Source organism: Convolutriloba macropyga, chromosome 11 (assembly GCF_964194025.1).
Source record: "Convolutriloba macropyga chromosome 11, txConMacr16.3, whole genome shotgun sequence".
Lineage (NCBI taxonomy): Eukaryota > Metazoa > Xenacoelomorpha > Acoela > Convolutidae > Convolutriloba > Convolutriloba macropyga.
Window position 1 is genome coordinate 13,520,873 of NC_134478.1, and position 21,881 is coordinate 13,542,753.

The following is a 21,881-nucleotide window of genomic DNA, read 5'->3' on the forward strand; positions in this document are numbered from 1 at the left end:
TAAACTCGAATTATTAAAAGAAAAGATTTACTTTAATTTTTTTTAACGAAGTAGTTAGAGAAATAAAATAGACTTTTCTCAGATTCTGACCCCTCCACTCAGTGTTTTTAGTTAGCTTGATCTTGAAACGCTGATAGCTAAGCTGTGTTTCAAGCGTGGTACAAAATTATTCAAAAGCAGCCATTTTAAAATGTGTCATTATTACTACGTTCATACTCACAAGAACGTAGTAAAATGGCACCATCTTTAGTCAATAGTTGACTTTCATTATAAGCGAAAATTTCTTTAAACTAAAAGCACACAAATTGGTTGTTTTTCTACCGTGTTTAAGATCAAAAGGCCCACAAAACACGCTCTGATAAATAATGAATCTTCAATAACAAAACCAACAGCAGATTTTTAAAACCAAACACGATTGAATTTGAAAAAGCAAAGCTTTGAATCCAGCCATTAAAGCGACTCAGGTGTAAAATCAACTCTTTTCAAGCAAAGATTTTTGATCAGAATGTCTTATTTTTCAAACACATACGGCAGCCGAGCTACCAGTTCTTTAAGCAGCGCATCAGTTAGTCCTCATGGAACTTCAACCACCAGTGGGTTCGGCACCTCCACCCCCACTTCAAATCGGGGGGCACTCAACCTGTCAATGACAACGCCCGGAAGTGGTCACGCTAGTGGAACAGCCACTCCTGGAGGTCATCAGGGTTCGTTTGGGGAACATTCGGGAAATTTTTAAAATTTTATTGCTAAAATACTGAAACTATTCTGGGGTGAGGTCACGAAGGCAAAAAATGTGACAACTGAACTAGGGTTATGCAGAGTGGAAGTTTTAACCCTTAATCCGCCTCTGATTTTGAGTTATTGGGGTGTAATGCTTATTCCATTCTTTCTTATTAGGGACGAACGTGTAAGAGTGTAATATTGAAAGAAATGTATGACTAAATACATAAACACAAATTAATGCATAATAACAGAAACTGCGTTAAGGAAAAAATAATAAGTGTTTACTCAATGACCTCCACCCTGAAATTGGGACAAAACGTGTAAAATTTTTATTTTACATTCTTTTTACTTTTTCGTTCCTTTTTGGGGAATATCCTCCAACCGGCAGATCTAACAGATCGAAATTAAGGTTTTGGATCATGCCGAGGTGACTCGAATTAAAGATAAACCAAAAGGAGGGCAAGACAGAAACTTTAACCAGATTATGGTCTGTGGTGGCATCTGTCATCTGGACGCAGCTGTTTGTGGTATAAATTCTCCTTTTTTAGACCTCTTCCCGGCCGTTATGAGAATAATTGTAGAAGCAGTAATTTTCCATGAAACTTCATGAATAGGATAGAATTTCAACTTTGATTTGGATTGGATATGTATTTTTATCATTTTTCGGGGAAGTTCAATTTTTGGGATAATGCTCATAGTTGTCTGAACCACTTCAATGTTTCTCGTCATATTTTAACTCGTGATAAAACTGTTTTCTGTTTGGTCCTGTTCCTTCAGTTTGGCTCCAATAATCTGCATTGGGATAAAAATCCTCTCTCTAAGCTCTTGTTTTGATCTGTTAATTAACCTTTTTCCAACGATGAAGTACACCATTCTAATTAGGGTTTCAGAATTGTTTCAGAAATGAAAAAGAATGTTTTGGTAAAATTATCGTAAAATTGTTGTGACTAATATTTTGGAAGACTTTTATGGTATAATAATAAACAGTGATTATCAGTGACTGGAAATAATTACAAGTTTTCAACTTGACCAGAAAAATTCATCTTGACCAGAGAGTTTATCTGAGAACTCTTTGGATGACCTTCTTCCAGAGTGCGGCTCATTCTTGCGATATTATTTGTTGTGCGTTTTTGGTTAGTCTGATCTTGAAATTAAAGCTGTGCTTATGAAACTTGGTACAAAAATTTTCCTGAACAGCTATTTTAAGATGTGTCATTACGACACATGCATGTTCATTCTCACTCACACGCACAAAGCCGACGCCATGAATAGGATAGCAGCTAAGAAGCTGGTTTTGATTTGATCCGCACTTTAATAATTTTTTGTGAAAATTCAATTTTCATTTTTTTTGGAAAATTCTAATGGTTGTCTTAACCACTTCAATGTTTTTCAACATGTTTTGACTAATGACAAAACTATTTTCTGTTTGGTCCTGCACCTTCAGTTTGAATCCTATTATCTGCATATAGACAAAAAATTTTCTCAATAATCTTGTCTTGATCTGTTAATGAAACTTTATCCGATGATGAAGTACACCGTTTTCATTAGAATTTCGGCAATGAAAAAATGTTTTGTTATAATTATCATAAGAATTCTTCGACTAATATTTTGATAGACGTATAAGGTATAGTATTTTCCAGTGACTATCAATGAACGGAAATAATTACAAATTTTCAATTTGACCAGAATAAAGCATTGAGAGTTCACCTGCGAAGTCTTTTTTGGTAAAGCGTTTTTGGTAGAGCTTTTTTCAGTGCGGCCCCTACATGCAAATCTGAGTGTAGTAAATCTTTGGTTTTCTCGATCTCGAATCACTGAAATTAGTGCTGTGTTTTAAAAAATTAATACAAAAATTTTCCAAAGCAGCCATTTTAAGATGTGTCCTTATGAAATATCGCGTTCATTCTCGCGCACACACAAACAAAGCCAAAGTTCAGTTTTTGGGATAATTTTAATAGTTGTCTTCACCACCTCAATGTTTTTCAAAATATTTTAACTCGTGATGAAACTTTTTTCTGTTTGGTTCTGCTCCTTCAGTTGGGTTCCGATAGTCTGCATCGGGGCAAAAACTCTCTCAATTTTCTTGTCCTGATCTATTGTTGAACCTTTATGCAATGATAAAGTAAACCGTTCTAATTAGAATTTCATAATTACAGTCTGCGAAAAAGCATTTCTGAAAAATGCTGTACTCTCTCAATTTTGTTTTGCTTTTGTTGTTCATATCAATTCTTTTGTTTTTTGAACCCCTCTACTAAAGAGTGTCTCATGTAATATCTCACCTCACATAGTAATCATTTTTTTTTCATTATATGCTTCTCATCCTGAGGCATGGTTTTCCAATCGCAAACCATTAGGGCCAAATTTTCCTTCTTCTAATGCAGAGATGTTGATTTTACGGGTTCAATGGACCGAATCGTGTGCTCCTAGGAGTAAGTTTTTGGCGTAATTGCGACCCTTAGTGTATTATTTTTTGTGACTGTTTTCTATAAATAGTATGAAAACTTAGTTTGTTACTCAACAATTTCAAATTTGTCTTTATTTTTTATTTAGCCCTGAATTTGAAATTTTCACGTATTTCTCATGAGATGTTAGTGAGGGGTCTTTTTGTTGGTGGTCCTGTATGAGGTGCCCGCTCAGTACAAAATAACATCCACTTAATTGTATTATGCTAGAAAAAAAGGCTAGTGAGATTTTTTTGTAATGAGATAAATTTAGCTGAAAGTCCCATTTGTAATAACTTTGATAATATTTGCTAAGTTTTAATAACTATTTTTTAAAAAATGTTTGTGTAAGCGTGTAATTAGCTTCTGAGAGGATACCCCCAGATGTTAAAATTTGATTCATATTTTCACCAGCTCACCCCGGGTAAATGTTGAGTTGAGGTATCTCTTAGCAATGAATCTCTGCGCTGTGGAGAGGGTTAGGAGGTAAAATGGAAAAAGTCTGTTTCCAGGCGGTGTTATGATGGGCTCCGGCGACCATGGAAGTACTAGTGGTGGGCCTACCAATGCTGATGAGAGCAATTTGCTCATGATTAGTCCAGCAGCCACAGGTGTGATCAACCTACCTGTTCAGCCCACAACGTTTGCTCCTGTCGACATCCCCACGAGCGAAGTAAGTTGAATATCACTTTTTGTCATCTTAGTTTTATCAATTCCCGAGTATCGGCAGATTCTTATCTTCTATAATTTTGTAGCAGCGAGGTGTTGACAAACTTGAGAAATCGTATCAATATTTCAAAATTTCATCTTTCATGAGGTGTGATCAGACATTAGCAGACATGCACACAAAACAGGCCTGAACGGTACCAGCCTGAAATCCTTAGTCAAGGCCTCGAATTATGAAAAGACCATCCTCGGCCGATGATTGGTATGGGAAAAAATTGGCAATTATATTACTTGTCCAATTACTTACGGGTAAGGGATGGGGTGGTCCAGTTAGATGTGGCACCTAAAAAAAAAAAAAAACACTGAATTTCCAAATGAGTATAAATAGGTCAAGGAGCCTAAACATAACACAAATGGCAGCGTAAAGATATAACATAAGTAATAAATAACAGGTAAAAGATTTTCTTCTCCAGGTAGAAGAAACAAATTATACAAACTCAAAAATGAAGCGTTATTTAAATTTAAAAGCTTTCCAAGAAACATTGCCGACAATGTTTCCCATTGGGTCCTTCTGAAATTGTTGGAAAAAGTAGTTCTTGAAGACTTTTTTAACCCGCCTGTTTGATTCATTCCCTTTTAAGTATTTTTCAAGACAATTATTAATTGATAAGCCTTTTCGGATAATACTTTTGTCCAACCATGATGTTTTTGACCTCTCTTCAAGAAAAATAGTTTTCGTCCTTGAATGTCTGTAGAACTTATAGGTTGGCAAGCTAAGTCCTGTTATTCTTCGGAAGGCAGGCTTCTTAAATGTCAAGAGTTGATTGACATACATTGCTGTTCTGTATTCAAGTAGTTGTTTAATTGGCAGTATATAGTTATCTAGTTTGATACTAAGTGATGAACTGTTAAATCGTTGAACATAACAAGCTTTAACTGCCCAATTGAGTTCCTTTTCTAAGGTTGTCAGAAGATTTTTTGAAATTGACGAAAGCAAAACAGCTGAGTACTGGAGATGACTAATAACAAGAGAATTCAGTAGGATTTTGCGCAAATGGTATGGTACTACGTTTCTCAGGACGTAAAGTGTTTTTATTCCTTGCGCCATCTTGCTGAGTATTTGTTTAACTTGTTGTTGGTACATCAATTTTTTGTCCAAAATTACTCCGAGATATTTCACATTCTCAACTTCTTTTATTATATGGTTGTCAACTTTAATAGACTCTGCTGCGGAAGAAGTGCCAAAGACAATGAACTCAGTTTTTTCTGAATTCAGTTTTAAAGAATGGTATGAAAAATAGTCAACAAGCGAAGAAATTGATTTCTCTAAATGCAGCTTGCAATCAGTAATTTTTTTGCCGAAAGTATAAACAACTGCATCATCAGCGTATTGGATTAAACTGCAGTTGATGAAATTTGGTAGATCATTTACATATAGGTTGAATAGGAGTGGTCCTAAAACTGTGCCTTGTGGAACTCCTTGCCTAACCTCCAGCCAGTCAGATTCAGCTTCTGGTATCACTACTCTTTGATGTTGGTTAGTGAGGTAACTCTTAATGAAAAGGATAGCCGAAGAAGAGAAACCAAGGTGTTTAAGTTTTTCTAGTAAAACTGAGTGGTCGATTGAATCAAAAGCTTTGGACAAATCTAAAAACGCCGCAGTGACCACTTTTTTTTCATCAAGTTTCTGTCTTACAGTTTCTGTCAGATATACAAGAGCATCAATTGTTGAAAATTTTTTCCTGAATCCAAACTGTGTTTTGGATAGGAGGTTGTATTTTGATAGGTGTTCCTCTATTTGATCTTTGATTAAAATCTCAAGAACTTTTGACAAAGCAGGCGTTATAGAAATAGGCCTATAATTCAGCGGGTTTTCAGTGTCTCCTTTTTTGTGGATAGGTGTAATATTTGCCAATTTCAGTAGAGAAGGAAATTTGTTTTGTTTAAGAAATCCGTTGAAGAGAAAACATAACGGCTCTGCTAAAATATGAGCACCATCTTTTAATGCCCAAGCCGGAATAGTTGAAGGACCCAATGGTTTGTTTTTATTGAGGTTGTTGAGAGCTTTACGACACTCAAATGTGGTAAAGAAACGAAACGAGAACAAATTAGGGTTGATCTGCTGAAAGTTTTGTTTAATGGTTGGTTTATTTAAAAGAAATTCACCAAGTTTACTAAATTTATAGTTAAGCAAATTCGCTATTTTTTTGCTGTCGGTTATTACATCCTCAAAGCAGTTTTTCAAAGAGAGAATTTTAGTTCCTGTTCTAGATTTATTTCTGACTTCGTTGATCAGATTCCATTGTTTCCTGGAGCTGTTAGCAGACTCAATCAATTGTGTTTGGAAGCGTTCATAATCTTTCAGATACTCTTTACTCGTCAGATCTTTTAGTTTTAGGAAATTATCAGAATTTTCTGATAGTAGAAATTCGTTCCTCTTTTTATTGAGGCATTTTGTTGCGTTTGAGACAAACTTATCTGCAAGTGAAAAATTTGGTTTGTTGTTCCGTATAAAAATTTTTCTGATTGGTGCATGTAATCTGATTACATTTGCAATCAGACTTTCAAAACGTGAGAACATTTCTTCGATATCATTAGATTCATAGATGAGGCTCCAGTTAATGTAATTTAAAGAATTTCTGAATTTGTGGGGATCATAATTACGCTTATCAAATATCAGTTTCCTGAGTGGTTTTTGTTTTTGAGTCAGCGTGAAATCAGTGAATAGAATTTGTGCAAGATGATCGCTTTTGATAGGAGAGTCGAATACATAATAGTATTTCCCTCTCAGCCCATTATCAGTTATGATATAATCTAATAAACTGCAGCTACCGTTCTGGTGCCTGGTTGCAGTTCTTGAATTCATCAAGTGCAAGTCGTAAGGTAGAATAATTGTATCCAGTTTCTGTTTTTCTTTGTTGTTCAAGTAATTAATGTTGTAATCTCCTATTAGGCATATTGATTTATTTTCAGTGGAAGCCTTATCGATGCATAAAGCCAATTCATCCAAAAACTGTGAACAAAATTGTTTATTTGGATTGTAGGAAATATTAATCAAGATACCTTTGCTTATGATCAAACATTTTTGTCGTCTTGGCATTTGTTTAAGCTGGTTTTGTTCTGTTAAACCTCTGCTTCGAATTTGAGCAACTGTTTTATTTCAAAAAATAACAAAAGTTTTTGTTTTTCTACTATGTGCACGCAAACTAACGCTTGTTTTTGCACTGATAATTCTATGTATCGATTGTTTAATGGATTTTTGTAACGTTTTCCTTTAAGAAAAACTAAATCCTGATTTTTCCAATTTTCAATTATTTCTTTTTCACGCTTAATATGCGATTAGATGGTTGTTTTTTAAATCTTCCAACAGCTATACAGAATTTAGTTCAAAATGGTTCTCATGAAAATGTTTGACTGAAATTCTTAAAAAATAACACCTTGTTTATCCAAAAAAATGTCAAGAGGTAACAACATCAATGGTAGTGTAGGGTAATATAATAATAATAGCTTTATAGATAAAAATACAGGTGGTTCAACAACAGAAAGTATTAATTGATCAGGTAATGCACTAGAAAATGATCAAAGAAAGCGCACATCGCGCCACGAAACAATTGCTTTTGCCACTTGGTACGTTTCGCAAAAATCTTTAAAAAAACTCTTCCGTATGTTTTTTTTTTGCATCAAGTAGGGACATTTTTTTATCACCGAAATTTTTGAACCTCGACTTATATAAAGGAACAATTGTATTAAAAAAACAGTTCAGCATGTATATAGTTTTGGTATCAGTGTTCAGAAGTAGCTGTTTGTCCGTTTGTTTCTAGTTACTTCGAAGGTTGGGTACTTAATTTTCCGAGATGCTGGTAGATCATTGCTAAAGATTTTCCACACATGGAAGGTCCTTTTATAATTCACAAAATGAGTCGCAGGTAATATTGCATTTTTTTTCAACAAGTGATATTCTTTGAAGCTCAATTAATTTGTTTATCAAGTAAAAATATCATTTTTGACTTTTTCCTGATAGAAGTACTGGCAATGATTTCAATTCCGCATGCCATTCTTTTAAGAATTTTCCGAACTCTTTCTCGGAAACTTAAATGACTCAATCATGATGCCTAAATATTTGACTGATTTTTTGGAATAAGTTATCTTAACGCCAACTTCAATTGAATCTCTGTTGGTGTTTTTTTTTCTCAATAATTCCAATTAATTCAGTTTTTTCAGCATTAAGGTTTCGTGAATGTATTTTGAAGTATTGATGAACTAATTTGCAAGATTCTTCAAGATTTTGTAAGCATTGCTTCAAATTTTCATGTTCTGTGAAAAGTAAATTGTCATCTGAGTACTGAACAGTTCTACAGTTATTTGGTTTGTTTTTTGACAGGCCATTTATGTAAAGATTAAATAAAAGTGGGCCCAATACTTTACCTTGAGGAACACCTTGATAAAGTTTTATCCGGTTGGATTTGACGTTGTTAACAATGGTTTGTTGCCTACGATCTTTTATGAAATCAATCGGTAATTCTACGGCATTTTCACTAAAATTCATCGAAATCAACTTTTCTTTCAAAATTTTATGCTTGATGGAATCAAAAGCTTTTGATAAATCAAGAAGAGCAGCAGTGATGATCTTGTTATGGTCAACAGCCAGTCGAAAAGATTCGGTGCAACACAAAAGAGCATCAATTGTTGAATGGTTGTTTCTAAAACAGAATTGCGTTTTTGAATAGCCGCGTTCGTTATGCAAAAGTTCAACAATGTGTTTTGGCAGCAGTCTCTCAAAAACTTTAGAAAGAGAAGATGTCACTTAGATGGGCTTACGGTTTTGAGGGTTATCAGGATGATCTTTTTTGAACAGAGGAGTAACATTTACGGTTTCAAGGTTGTTGGGATACGTTTTATCACTGATGAAACTGTTAATGATGTTCGTCAAGTGTTCTACAATTACATCACAAACATCTTTTAAGGCCAATCGCGGTGTACTTGATGGTCCCATTGGTTTTTGACTATTTAAAGATTTTAGTTTTTTAGCTCGAATTCTGTAATGAATCGGAACTGAAACTGATTTTGTTTGCGTACTAGATGCAAGCTATTGAAGGAATTCTTAAAATTTGCTGCTGCTAGCGTGTTTGTTTTACAGAAGAGGTCACCTAACCTCGAAAATATATAATTTAATTAACTTGCAATACTCTGACACGTAATTAGCAAATAAATCTCTTAGGCGAAAATTTTCAGTTGATATCTTGGTTGAAATTCTCATAGAATTCAAAATTTTCCATTTTTTTGAGGAAGTGGACAATTCGAATAAATCTTTACCGCTTTGAAGCTTTAAATTTTTTTATCAATTCTTATGAAAACGTGTTTCATTGGGTCATCTGTTTTTAATGCAAGAGTCATTATGCTGTTGAAGTACTCGAGTTTATGATAAGCATTGTAAAGGCTATATAATTACGCCCAATACAAGTACCTCATAGTTGCACAAAAATGTTCCTTCGATTAATGTTTTTTTTTCAAGAAGTGCCTTCGTGGTGGGCAATTTCTTGAGCTTCATTCTAAAATTAGAAAATAGTATCATTGCATGTTGATCGGTTTTCAAATAAGTTGTGAAAATTCTTGTTCTATGCTTGTCTGATGTGCATCTGTAATGATATAATCTATTAATGAGGTGAATTTTATGATAGTTTGCACAGATTGATTACATGGTTGCAAGCTATATGGTGTTAGAATTGTATCTAAGGAAGACTGTTCCTTCATATTTAAATAATGAATATTGAAATCGTTCATCGGGACAAATTTAAATTCCATATTAGAAACTTTGTCAATCTTGAATACTAACTCATCCAAAAAATCAGAACTTAAATGTTTTGTGGATTGTAGACTACGCCACGGATTAGTTTAATATTTGCAACGGAGGTCTCTAAAAACAGAGCTTCGAATCTGATGTTCATTTTCAAATTATTTCGGATTCTCGGGTTAAGACATTTAGGCACAAGTAGCTTGACACCACCGCCTCTGTTTTTTTTGCTATTTGGCTTAAATTGCGGTCACATCTAAAGAATAAAGGTTTTCACTGTCTATTGCCCATAATTTGGTATCATTTACCTAGGAAACCCAGGTCTCGGTCAAACCTATAATTGTATTATGCCCAAAACCTCCTAATAGAATTTTTAGATCTCCGCGTTTGCGATTTAGACTACTGCAACTCAAATTGATAAACTTCAATTGATGTTCTGCCTATTTAACGTGTTTTAAGACATCTTCATAAATTTTAACGAGGCCTAAATGTTTCTCAGTATCTCCAGATGAAATTAGTAAATCTTAAAACACTTAAGCTGAGGTTGCTAGCAGCAGCAAAGATCTTGCAAGGTTCAGATGAATTCTTTCGTACCAAGTTGCATAAAAAGAGGGAAAACTTATCATTGTTTGGCTTCCCTCTTTAGGAAACATTATGCTCTCATTATCTCTTACAGTGCACAAAGTGCTGTTAGTTCGCTGTACTCGCTGTAATATTAAAAAGAAACAATACGAAATATCATTAAAGCGCAAGCCAACAAAAAACGAACAGCCTCTCATTTAAATGTAAGTCTGCAGAGGTTTTTGTAGAGAATGTATGAATATAACAAAGCAGATTTTTTGCTAAAACATTGTAGCCAGCTCTGGATAAATGAAGGTGATCTCGCGCAAAAAATGCGTCAAAGAACATCTGACCATGACAAAGAGTCATTTCTATATTAGGGCTTAGAATTGATCAACCATTAATTGAGTTAAAATGTTATAGAGCTTCTCGAAGTGCCAGGTTTTTTTGCATTAGTTTTTATTGAAATATGAAAAATTGGCGTTGAAATGGTTAGAGGCTCTATAAGTGTTGTTGGTTTAATCTTTTCTAACTAAATTGAGATCAATTTTATCCATTTTTGCTTGATATCGTTCTGCATTTTGCTGCTGTCTTTGAAGCCTGCCAAAGTATAAGAGTATTCATTTTTTTGGGATAATCAGCGCAAACTTGACTCAAGTCGTCAAGAGTAGACCCTAGATAAGATTGAACCTCTGTATCCCGGCCTCCTAGTCGTCTTAGTCCAATTGCCTATGTACCCAAAACAAAATTTCTTGACTAGAGTTGGATTATTTTTGTCCTAAATCGAGGTTTTCTGCTCAACTACTGTTTTTTAGGTATCATAATCTTTTTTGTTGTGTTCTGGTTCACTGGTAGGTGTTGCACTTGTTGAAGTCATCTCACTTCCACATTCATCATCTGATGATTGATGTACATCAGGTGTAATTGCCCTCGTCGGTCGATAATTGGAAGATGATAAACTTTTTTTGTTAAACTTTTGTGTTTTTATTGAAAAATAACTTCAAAGAATGTATCTCCTGCTCAAGATCGTTAATTTGTTTAAGCAACTTTGGCTTAGAAATCTTTTGAGGCATTGCGCATTAAACTTTTGATTTTGAGGTCAAAGGGAGCGACTGTTTCATAGCGGCTGTTTCATGTTACTTTTGAACAGCAGCTGTTCAGTAAGCAGCTGTTCAATAAGCAGCTGTTCAAAAGTATTTTATGTTTAATAAAAGGAGCAAATACTCCGGGCATATAAAAAAAGTTCATTCGAAAACCTTCTTTTTCAAAATTTTGGTTTCTAAAACGTCAAAAAAAATTATAATTGCCAATAGAGAAAAGTTTTCTAAGAGTTACTCTATATCAACTTGTTCTATGTGCAAAGATGTTTTGATGTTGTTGATTGCAAGCGTGATGATATATATATATATATATATATATATATATATATATATATATATATATATTTATATATATATATATATATATATATATATATATATATATATTCAGAAATATCTCTGTTTTCCGCATACATGTATTAAGATCAGGAAAGTAAGCGAGTTGAGTTCTAATAAATCCGATGCGCTCATATTTTGGTATATAGTTCGGTAGATTTCGCATTTTACAGTGCTTGCAAGTGACTGCTAGCGACAGGTGACTCCAATCCTTTGATCAAGGCTATTAGTCTTTTGACCATCTTTTGATTCGTGGGATTAGTCTTCGATTTTTGCATTGCTATTGTCGCTAGACTGTGTCTAAAGCGACGTGACGAAATTAGCAACGAAAGAATAGCAGTTTGGTTGGTGATGTTCGCATTGTCGCTGATCTGGGCAAATCTTGCCCGAAACGCGACAAACCAATGAATTGAATGCTTTCCAATGAAATGTGTTGTGATAAATTTGTATGCCTTTTGCGTAATTTTGAAAAACATTTTTGGATTTGGTTTTAGCGGTGATTGCAGATCAACAACGTTACTGATCTTCGATAATTTTAATTGCTGTCTTTTTTGTTTCCGCAGAATGCTTGTTTTAGTCAATATTTTATACTCATTTTTCGAATGATTTTGGCGCCTGAAATGCGAATGGGAAGCTAACCTACAAGGCTTGTTCTTTAAGGCTGTTCTCTAATTTTTGTAAATTAATTTTGTGTCTTTATTACCAGACATTTAATACCTGTTAGTCAAATGAGCCAGGTAATTAGGACTTTCATTTTAAATTCTGCTGATTGCAACGCGATACCTGCCCTTCTATAATTTTCTTTTCTGGAAGATCTTTTGTACTTCTTTCAACCTTTTGTATTTAATTTTGGACGTCTCAAGAGTAATATCGTTCATTCGTTCCATTGACTCTGGAATTAGTGAGCTGCTGCTCGAATGAACTATTCAGTTTAGGAATGCATGTGGTTCCATTTTGTAACTAAGTGAAGCAAGGAAAAGGCTGGCAAAATTTGTTAGCGTGTTCAGAACTTGATCATAACTGAAATCCGAGATTTCAAACTCAGATTTTGCAGACTATTTGTAAGCAAGAATTTGATCGTTTGTAAGCAAAAACCGACTTGAGCCTTTTTTTTCTAGATTTACCCATTTAAATAAATCAAATCAATAAGAGTAGAACTCAACATCGGCAGCTGAATTAGGAAAGGAAGTCGAAATAGATTGTTGCGATTGAATTATAAATTTTGTCCTCTTTTTTTATCAATAATTTATTCGTAGTTATTGAAAAACCAGTTTCAATTGAACTGTTGATAGTGATTTAAATTAATTTCAGATCAACTTCAGCTATTTGAAGTTCAATCTTCGACAAAAAATTTGGGCAATCAATCGTTGTGAATGTGTTTTATAGTGTAGAAATAAAAATATCGAACCTAACTGTTTTACTAATTAATTTATAAACAATTATGATCGAAATTGTGCTCTTGTTATTTTCAAATCGATTATGAATATTAAGAGGAATTTAATTTTAAAAAGCTATAATTAAACTCTCTTAATTGAAAAAATGCATAAAAAATGCGCAGATATCAACTATGCAGTAGGTTTTGTCGTCCTTTAAATGTTAAAATGAGTCTCATCAGCTTTTTATTTTTTTAATCATATTTTATCCAAAAATCTTTAAATTTTTTCTCAAAGCTGTTTTTTCTTTGGCACTTCAATTTTTAGCTGTGGGTAGATGTTACAATTAAGAATGTGCTTCTTGGCGATTTGAGCAATGCCACAAGAATCACAGTGGAGAAGAAATTTTGTGGATCTATTGTGCCATATTGGTGCTAACTTAAAACTGATTTATAAAGAGAACCGGATTGGGTACCAGGTTGCTTAATTGTGCTGTAATTTTACGTTTGAAAAGCAGCACGACTTATTAAAAGTCCCTTTATTCAATTGCTGATGGTTTTTTGAGAGAATGAAAGATCAATTTTGCCCTAATCTCTGAAAAACAATATTTTATTAGTTCTTCAAATATTCGAAAGTTTTCTACAACGAAATCGTTTATGTTTAACGGCGTATCTGTTTTGAAACCAAAAATTTCTTTGCATTGGTAAATTTATCTTGTTAAGCCTAACCTCTGTATATGGAAATATGATTTTTCGGACAATTTTCTAACACAGTTAAATTTTTCTTATGAGACAATGGTTTCTGTATTAAAAAATATGAGATTTTTTGTTTGGAATATTCCACAGGTCACAACTCTTTTTTCTCAACTTTTTTGTTGATAATGAATATAGCTCATATTGTTAACATGTTTTTGAGGAAATCTTCCCGGACCGATTAGGTGCACAGTAATGTGATATTATTGAGAATTTTTTTGAAAACTTTCTTTGGTATAGGAATTCGAGACTCCCTCTATATGCTCACGAAAAAGTATAAAACGTAATTAGGGCCAACTTCACGTCATTCTACTTTTTTGTGTTTCCTCTAAACTAAATCAACATCGGTTATAGTTAATTTTGAAAGATTAATTAATAGAAAACGTTTCGCAATTATAAAGAAATTTCAACTCATTTGCGGACAAAAACACATGATAAAGAAGCATTAATTGCAAAACTGCAAAATCTTATAAGATACTTAAGAAAGACTGGTCTGTATAAAATTGCGAAAAGCTGATATCTGAAAAGAGGAATAGATAGAAGAAAGACATCTGCCGACTCAAAACAATGAAATAATTTTTTGCCAAGAACCAACAGTTGAGTCTTGACAAAAATTTATTTGTAGTTGCATGTTTGTTCAGAACAATTAACGGAACAATTTGCACTTGAAGAAAAGGCTGGCGAAACTTGATAGCGAATTCAGAACTTGTTCATAAATGAAATCCAAAATTTCAAGTTCGATTTTTGCGGACTATTTGTCAATATGAAATTTGTTTTTTTTTTGTTGTGAGCAAAATCCGACTTTAGCATGTTTTAGAGTTTTACCAACTCAAATAAATCAAACTATAAGAGAAGAACTCAACTTCGGCAGCTGAATTAGGAAAAGAAGTTGGAACAGATTGTTGCGATTGAACTAGAAATTTCGTCAACATTTGTTATCAATAATTGATTCATAGTTATTGAAAAATCAGCTTCAACTGAACTGGTGATAGTGATTTCAGTTAAGTTCAAATCATTTTCAACTTCAGCAATTTGATTTTTAATCGTCTACAAACACTTTAGTCAACAAATTGAGGAGAATTGCGGATGTCAACCATAGATATCAACATTTGAGCACGTTTTATTGTCTTTCAAATGTTAAAATGAGTTTTATCAGCTTTTTATTTTTTGTCATGTTTTGTCCAAAAATCTTTAATGTTTATGTCTGGAGGCTGCTTCTTCTCTGGCGCTTCAACTTTTAGCTGTTGAAAAGTTACAATTAAGATTTAGTTTCTTGGAAATTTGAGCATTGCCATAGGAATCACAGTGGAGAAACAATTTTGTGGATCTATTGTGTCATACTGGTACCGACTTAAAACTGACTTATAAGAGAACGGGTTTTGGTAATAGGTTGCTTAATTGTGCTGCAATTTTCCTTTTAAAACCAGCACAACTTATCGAGAGCTTTTTTATTCAATTACTGATGGTTTTCTGAGAGAAAAAACATCAATTATAACGTGGGTCCTAATCTCTTAAAAACAATATTTTTTAAATTAATTCTAAAGATATTCGAAAATTTTTTGAAACGAATTGGTTTATCGGCGTATCTGTTTCGAAACCAAAACTTTTTTTGCTTTAATAAATTTATTTTTTTAAGCCTACCCTCTGTTTATGGAAATGTGACTGTTCGGACAATTTTTTGATATACTTAAATTTTTCTTATAAGACAATGGTTCCTGTATTAAAAAAACTTTGAGATTTTTTGTGTGGAATATTCTACAAGTCACAACTGTTTTTTCTCAATTTTTTTTATTGCTGTTGAATGCAGCTAATTTTGTTCAAATGCTTATGAAAAATCTTCTAGGGCCGATTAGGTGCGCATTATTGTAATATCATTTGAATTTTTTTTGAAAACTCTTCTTGGTTTATGAATTGAGATATCCCTCTATATGCTCACGAAAAGATTTGAAACGTAATTTGGGCTAAATTCACTTCATTCTACTTTCTGTGTTTCCTCAAAACAAAATCAACCTGGGTTATAGTTAATTTTGAACGATTAATTATTTGAAAACAATTCGTAATTACAAAGCAATTTCTACTCATTAGTGGATAAAAACAAGAGAAAAAGAATTTTTATTTGTAAAACTGAAAAATCTTATAAGACACTTAAGAGGGACTGTTGTGTATAAAATTGTGAAAAGCTGATAGCTGAAAAGAGGAATAGGTAGAAGATAGATCTCTGCCGACATATTTTAATTAAAAAATTCTATTAGAAATAGTAGTAAACATTATTCTATGTCAGCCGTGTTTAGCCAAAAAATCATACAAAGAAACGTACAGCATTAGATTGCCACGTTTGAATCAAATAAAGATCAATTATAAAATATGCTGCTGATTTTGGCGATAACACAATAAGATTTCTGCTGATTACCTTTTTAATCCTAAAATATGAGAGCTATGTTAAATGTCGTTTGTCAAACTGGTCTGAGTCTGAAGAAGTAAAGTGAAGTTTTTTAGGTGTATGAAAAAGTTTCTGGTGATAGTCTGCTGTTATTTATCTAAAGATTTTTTGTAAAATGATCCAGTTTGTGAACATTTTGCTATATGACTACTCTGTTCAAAAACTGGGAGGGAGACTTTGTTCGCGCAATTTGGGCTCGGGCTATTGTATGAGAACACTTGAACGTTTTAGCCTTTTTTAACGTTTGTTTCTATAAATTATTTACGCCAACTTTTTTATATATGTCTGTGTGTGTTTGTTTGTGTATATGTGCATGCATGTATGTGTGTTTATGTGCACTAGTGTAAATTAGTGTTTGTATGTGTGCGTGTGTATGTGAGTGTATGCGTATTTGATTGTGGATGTGCATGTTTATTTGCGTGTTTGTTTTCTATTTTATAAACATTTGTGTTTCATCTCGATGTTCATGAGAAAGAGCACATTTCTAACGTAAAAATTTGTTGGTAACGAGATTACATTGGTCTTTATTTTTGGAACTTGAAATAAATACTTGTTGAATCTAATAATGTAAAATTTTTAAATATCTGTTATATATAAGCCTAACCTCTTTTTATGAAAATGTCACTTTTCGGACATTTTTTTGATATACATATAAATATATACATATAATTTTTCCTATAAAATAATGGTTCCTGTATTTTAAAAAATGAGATGTTTTATTTGGAAGATTCTACAGGTCGCAACTGTTGTTTCTCCTTTTTTTTCTGTTGATGTTGAATATAGCCTATTTTGTTCATAAGTTTATGAAAAAATCATCTCGGACCAATCAAAAAGTGATCTTTGGTTTAGGAATGGAGAAATCTCTTTAAATGTTCACGAAAAATATCAAACGTAATTACGGCCAATTTCACATCATTTAACTTTTTGTGTTTCCTCTAAACAAAATCAACATGGGTTTTTGTTAATTTTGAACGGTTAATCATTAGAAGATGACGCTCTTCTCAACGACGGATGAAACATAATTGCATAACTGCAAAATTGTATAAGATTCTTGTCAACCAACAATTTTTGTCAAAAAATTCTATCGAAAATGTTATAAACTGAATTCTAAATTGGCCATTTTATCCAAAGAAAACATGCAGCATTAGATTGACACGCTTGAATGATTTGAAGATCAACTGTAATATGCTGCTTAATTTGGCGTTTACGCAATCAAGATTTCTCATGACAACTTTTATATCCTAAAATATGAAAGGTATATTAAATTTTGTATGTCAATTTGGTTTTAGTCTGAAAAAATAAATTCAAATTGCTATGCAAATATTCCGATGATAATCTGCTGTTATTTATTTAGAGATCTTTTGTAATAATGGTCAATTTTGTGATCATTTCGCTATTAGACTATTTTATTTCAAAAACTGCTAAGGACACTTTGTTTGCACATTTTGGGCTCGGACTATTGCATTCGAACACGAACGCGTGAGCTTACGTTTGTTTGCATAACTTTTTTTCTGCGTGTGGCAGTTTCAGTTTACGCCAAAGTTTTATATATGTCTGTGTGTTTTTGTGTATATGTGCGTGTGTTTATTAGCGTTTGTATGTGTCCGTGTGTATGTTGGTGTATGCGTATTTGATTGTGTATGTGGATGTGTGTTTGCGTGTTTGATTTTCTATTTCATATATATTTATATATATATATATATATATATATATATATATATATATATATATATATATATATATTTGTTTCATCTCGATGCTCATGAGAGAGAGGACATTTCTAACAGAAAAATGTCTTGGACCGAGATTACCTCAGTCTATATTATTAATACTTGAAATAAAAACTTATTGTTGAATCCATTAATTGATTTTTTGTTTTTAAATGGTGTTTTGGAAAAAAATTCACAGATGATTTTCTTTGTAATTTTTTGGAATATTCTAACTCATTAATTTGTTAGATCAATTTTTAGCTCCTCAGTTACTCGATTTAGTAGTAACTGAGGAGCCTAATAAATTCCCATCTGTACACTCACGTGAGACTACTAGTTTCTTTAGAAGCAACAAAATAAAACCAATGATCGGTTTTAAAAAAAACTCTAGTTGGAACCCTCGAGTAAATCTGGCTGTAATATTCGTAGGATGCATTTTTGCATCTTTTGAAATCAAAAATTTCACGCAAGCAGAAAAATTTAATTTTGATTTACATTTTTTTTGTCAAAGAGTGTCCATGCTAAACTGTTTTGAACCTATAGCAATAAATTAATCTCGCCAGTTTAAAAAAATGTGTTATCTGAATTAAAGCTTTCTCAACACAGCTCAAATATTTGTGCTTTAGTTGATTAGGTATGTGCAACGGCAGTGGCTAATAAAAAAAATGTATCAAACAATATGTCATGTCTAAGTTCCCTGATTGAGAAGAAGCAAGGTTAAGATGATTAGAATAAAAAACTTTTTTGAGGAATAATTTCGTTACACTAGTACTTCGGAAATTGTTTTCTGAAATCAATATACTGCAAAATTTTATTCCGAAGTTAATTATTTCACCTATGTTAGCTCCTGGGAAAATTTGAAACAAAATTGAGGCAAAAATTTTCTGAGAAAAATTTATTGAGCCCATATAAACTCCTCATTATTCAATTTAAACTACTTGTCATAATTTAGTTTAGTTTGATTTCTGCCTTCTTTACCTTTGTTATTCCGAAGTTAATTATTTCACCTATGTTAGCTCCTGGGAAAATTTGAAACAAAATTGAGGCAAAAATTTTCTGAGAAAAATTTATTGAGCCCATATAAACTCCTCATTATTCAATTTAAACTACTTGTCATAATTTAGTTTAGTTTGATTTCTGCCTTCTTTACCTTTGTCAACAATTGATTGATTTTATAGATTTGAAAAGAAAAAATAAATACGGAGTTCACTTAGTTCCATAAATACAGTAGCAGAACTTCTGAATAAATCCAAATGGAAATAGAGTTTTATTGCCATCTTTTTTCACACCTGTTTTTCATATTTTATTCTAAAATATTTTCTTGCAAAAGTCACGCAACGGTCATTATCTGCACTCCGCTATGCATCTGTTTTTTAATAACTCATAGAATTTTGTAATTTTATAGCATCTACAGAGAAGTCGCTTTGTTTGCTCATTTTCAATATATTTAGCATGTTCAATATCTTTTCTAAATTTTAAAACCACTTTCAGTCGTTTTTTTCAAGGGCCGTTTAATGGAAGTTTTTGCAATTCGGAACCAAAGACTTTATAATAACTGCAAAAAGTAGTTAATGTTTTTATTTATAATGAAGCCGATAATTATAATCAATTAGGATGTTCTTGCTTCATTTTTTTGACATATGAAAAAGGGAGTGAGGAAAAAGGAAGTGATGCAAGGAAGCAGAAAACTTTTTTCGTCGGAGTTATCTTTCTCAAAAAGGCCGAAAATAGGAATCTCTAATTGTTAGATTTAAATGTTTATGAAAAATTCAGTTGATTCAGCTGGAAATTAAAAACAAGATTAAGTCTTAATGAACATTCGATTTATCATGCAATCTTTCATTAATGTATCAAAAAATCTTCAATAACTGCTTTTATGGTTTCAAAACCCACCCAGGTCAAGCGAAGTGCTCAACAAGTGTATGAAATATGGCGGATTTGAATTTTTATTCTGATTTTTTTTAAAGAAAGCAAACTATGTTTAATTCAGCTCTGTTCGTTTTTGACTGTCAACTTTTTCTGTTCATTTTTAGGAACTACAGGTTTTTCATTTTCAATTCAAATGAATGTGAATTTTATATAATAACTGCTCCAATTTTCATACTTTAGCTCAAATTGCTCAAATGAGTCTAGAACGTAGCGTTGTCTCCAACTAAATTTTTGGGACTAACTCGCCATCACTCTTATAAAAGTTGCTTACATGCAGGAAGCAAATTCTGATGGCATTTTATTTGGAATTATTTAGATCTGATCAAGTTTTTAAAGTCAATGTTGAAAATTTACTCATATTTTTTCGCTCCTGAACCCGTTCAGAATTTTTTCCAAGAAATAAATCGACGAATGGTACCATAGTTTCGGGGAAATCGCGATTCAGCGCTAAACAGTTGTTCGACGACCTTTGAATCAACATAATTTTTATTGAAGTTCTCAAGTGCTGAAACAATTTTGGAGGGACAAACTTGCACTTGGTGCTTAAAAAATGCGCAAACGGTAGTGAAGTGTTAAAAATTTGCTGTCTTGCTTTTTTCAGCGCCGTTCAGCGCTCTTTATAACGCCGATAGGAGCTGATATCTCGCTTCTCGCTGTTATGAAATACATTCAGCGTATAAATTTGGAAGTCGGAACAATAATTATTCTCTTTGTTTACTAAAAACGGTGCAATAATGTTATATAATTTTTGAAAACATAGCTACACCAAACGAAAACGCCAAGGTTTTATAAATTAGATTTTCCTTAATATCTGCGAAAGTTAAAATGCTCAAAACTGTTCTATCATTAGTCTTATACAAAAATATTTTGAAATATTTCTTGCATTATGTGTATTTTCATTTAATCCTTGAAGTATGGGTTATAACTAAGGAATTAGCCCTGCGAGAATTTCGTGAAAAATGTTATTTTTATTGAAACCATAAACTCACGCAACCTTCGTTTCTACTTCTTTGCAATGAATTTGTCTTTGTTTACAAAATTCAGTTGGCACCGCCATAGTGGGGTAAACAAAAGCCCCCTGTGTGACTAAATTTACCACCCCTCTCAGACTAAACAATATCAGATCAATATTTGGGTTCTCAATCCGTCTCAAGGTCACTTCCGATTTGGTAGTCTGGGAAAAGGCGACTGTCTATAGGAAGGTATTTCAGGCAGACATTTATGTCTGAGAGACGTGAAAAAATTCTATAAATTAGTGCAGAAATAGTTTTTTTTCCACAGACAATGGTGGGGGATAAGATCAGACGGGTTTTGCGTATGTGCACCACCATTGAACATGTACCCGTCTATTCGGGTAAAAATTGATCCGTAATTCAAAGTTGTCTGAGCTGAATTTTATACGCTTTTTAAACCTCTATAAATGACAGGAATGGTGCAGATTATACATAGCAAACACAGATGACTGGGATTATTACACGACAGTGCGTTAAGCCGACAAGAAAAAATTAGTAATTTAGCCGACAGCTCAACTCTGATTGGTCTAAAAATCCGGTTTCTCAAAATATCCTAAGTTTGTGTGACCATTATACAATTGATACGCGGTCCAAGTGTCGGCTTAATTTTCTTTTTTTTTGTTTGTCGGCTAACCCCCTGTCGGGTAATTTGAAGATCGCCCCACCCGGAGGGACTGGTACATGCATATATGGTGTGTCTGTGTTGTCTTTAGTAGTGTGTTTAAAAACTAGAGAGAAAGGGTATTGAGCCTTATGCAATTTCCGCAAAGTGGGAATAATTTTGGGGATTTTTCCCTTAAGGCGGGTAATAGTATTAGGGTTCTAGCCAGCCGAGACGAATTTTAATGGGCTTTCTTTTCTCCCTGCTTCCCAGACACAAAATAGGCAGCTATATTATACCCTGTTTACAGCTCCAAGCAGCCTACAGTCCTAAATAGCCGACCCAATAAATACACGCAAGCACACACGCTATTTGATTCGATCTTCTGTCTGCTAAAACGCAATTAATGTCTGCAAATTTGCAATAAAAAGTTTGCAAAAGAGGGA

General features: G+C 33.0%; 1 protein-coding gene across 4 annotated transcripts in view; it reads left to right on the forward strand.

Annotated features, from left to right (window-relative positions):
- The first annotated feature begins 228 nt into the window (after positions 1-228).
- The window catches only part of LOC142349742 (uncharacterized), a 103,252-nt gene continuing 81,599 nt past the window's right edge, over positions 229-21,881 (forward strand). For all 4 annotated transcript variants that reach the window (XM_075401484.1, XM_075401487.1, XM_075401488.1 and 1 more), the window contains exons 1-2: positions 229-704; positions 3,677-3,837. In XM_075401484.1, the coding sequence (XP_075257599.1) occupies positions 506-704; positions 3,677-3,837 (360 nt within the window). In that variant the 5' untranslated portion in view covers positions 229-505. The remainder of the gene's footprint in view (positions 705-3,676; positions 3,838-21,881) is intronic.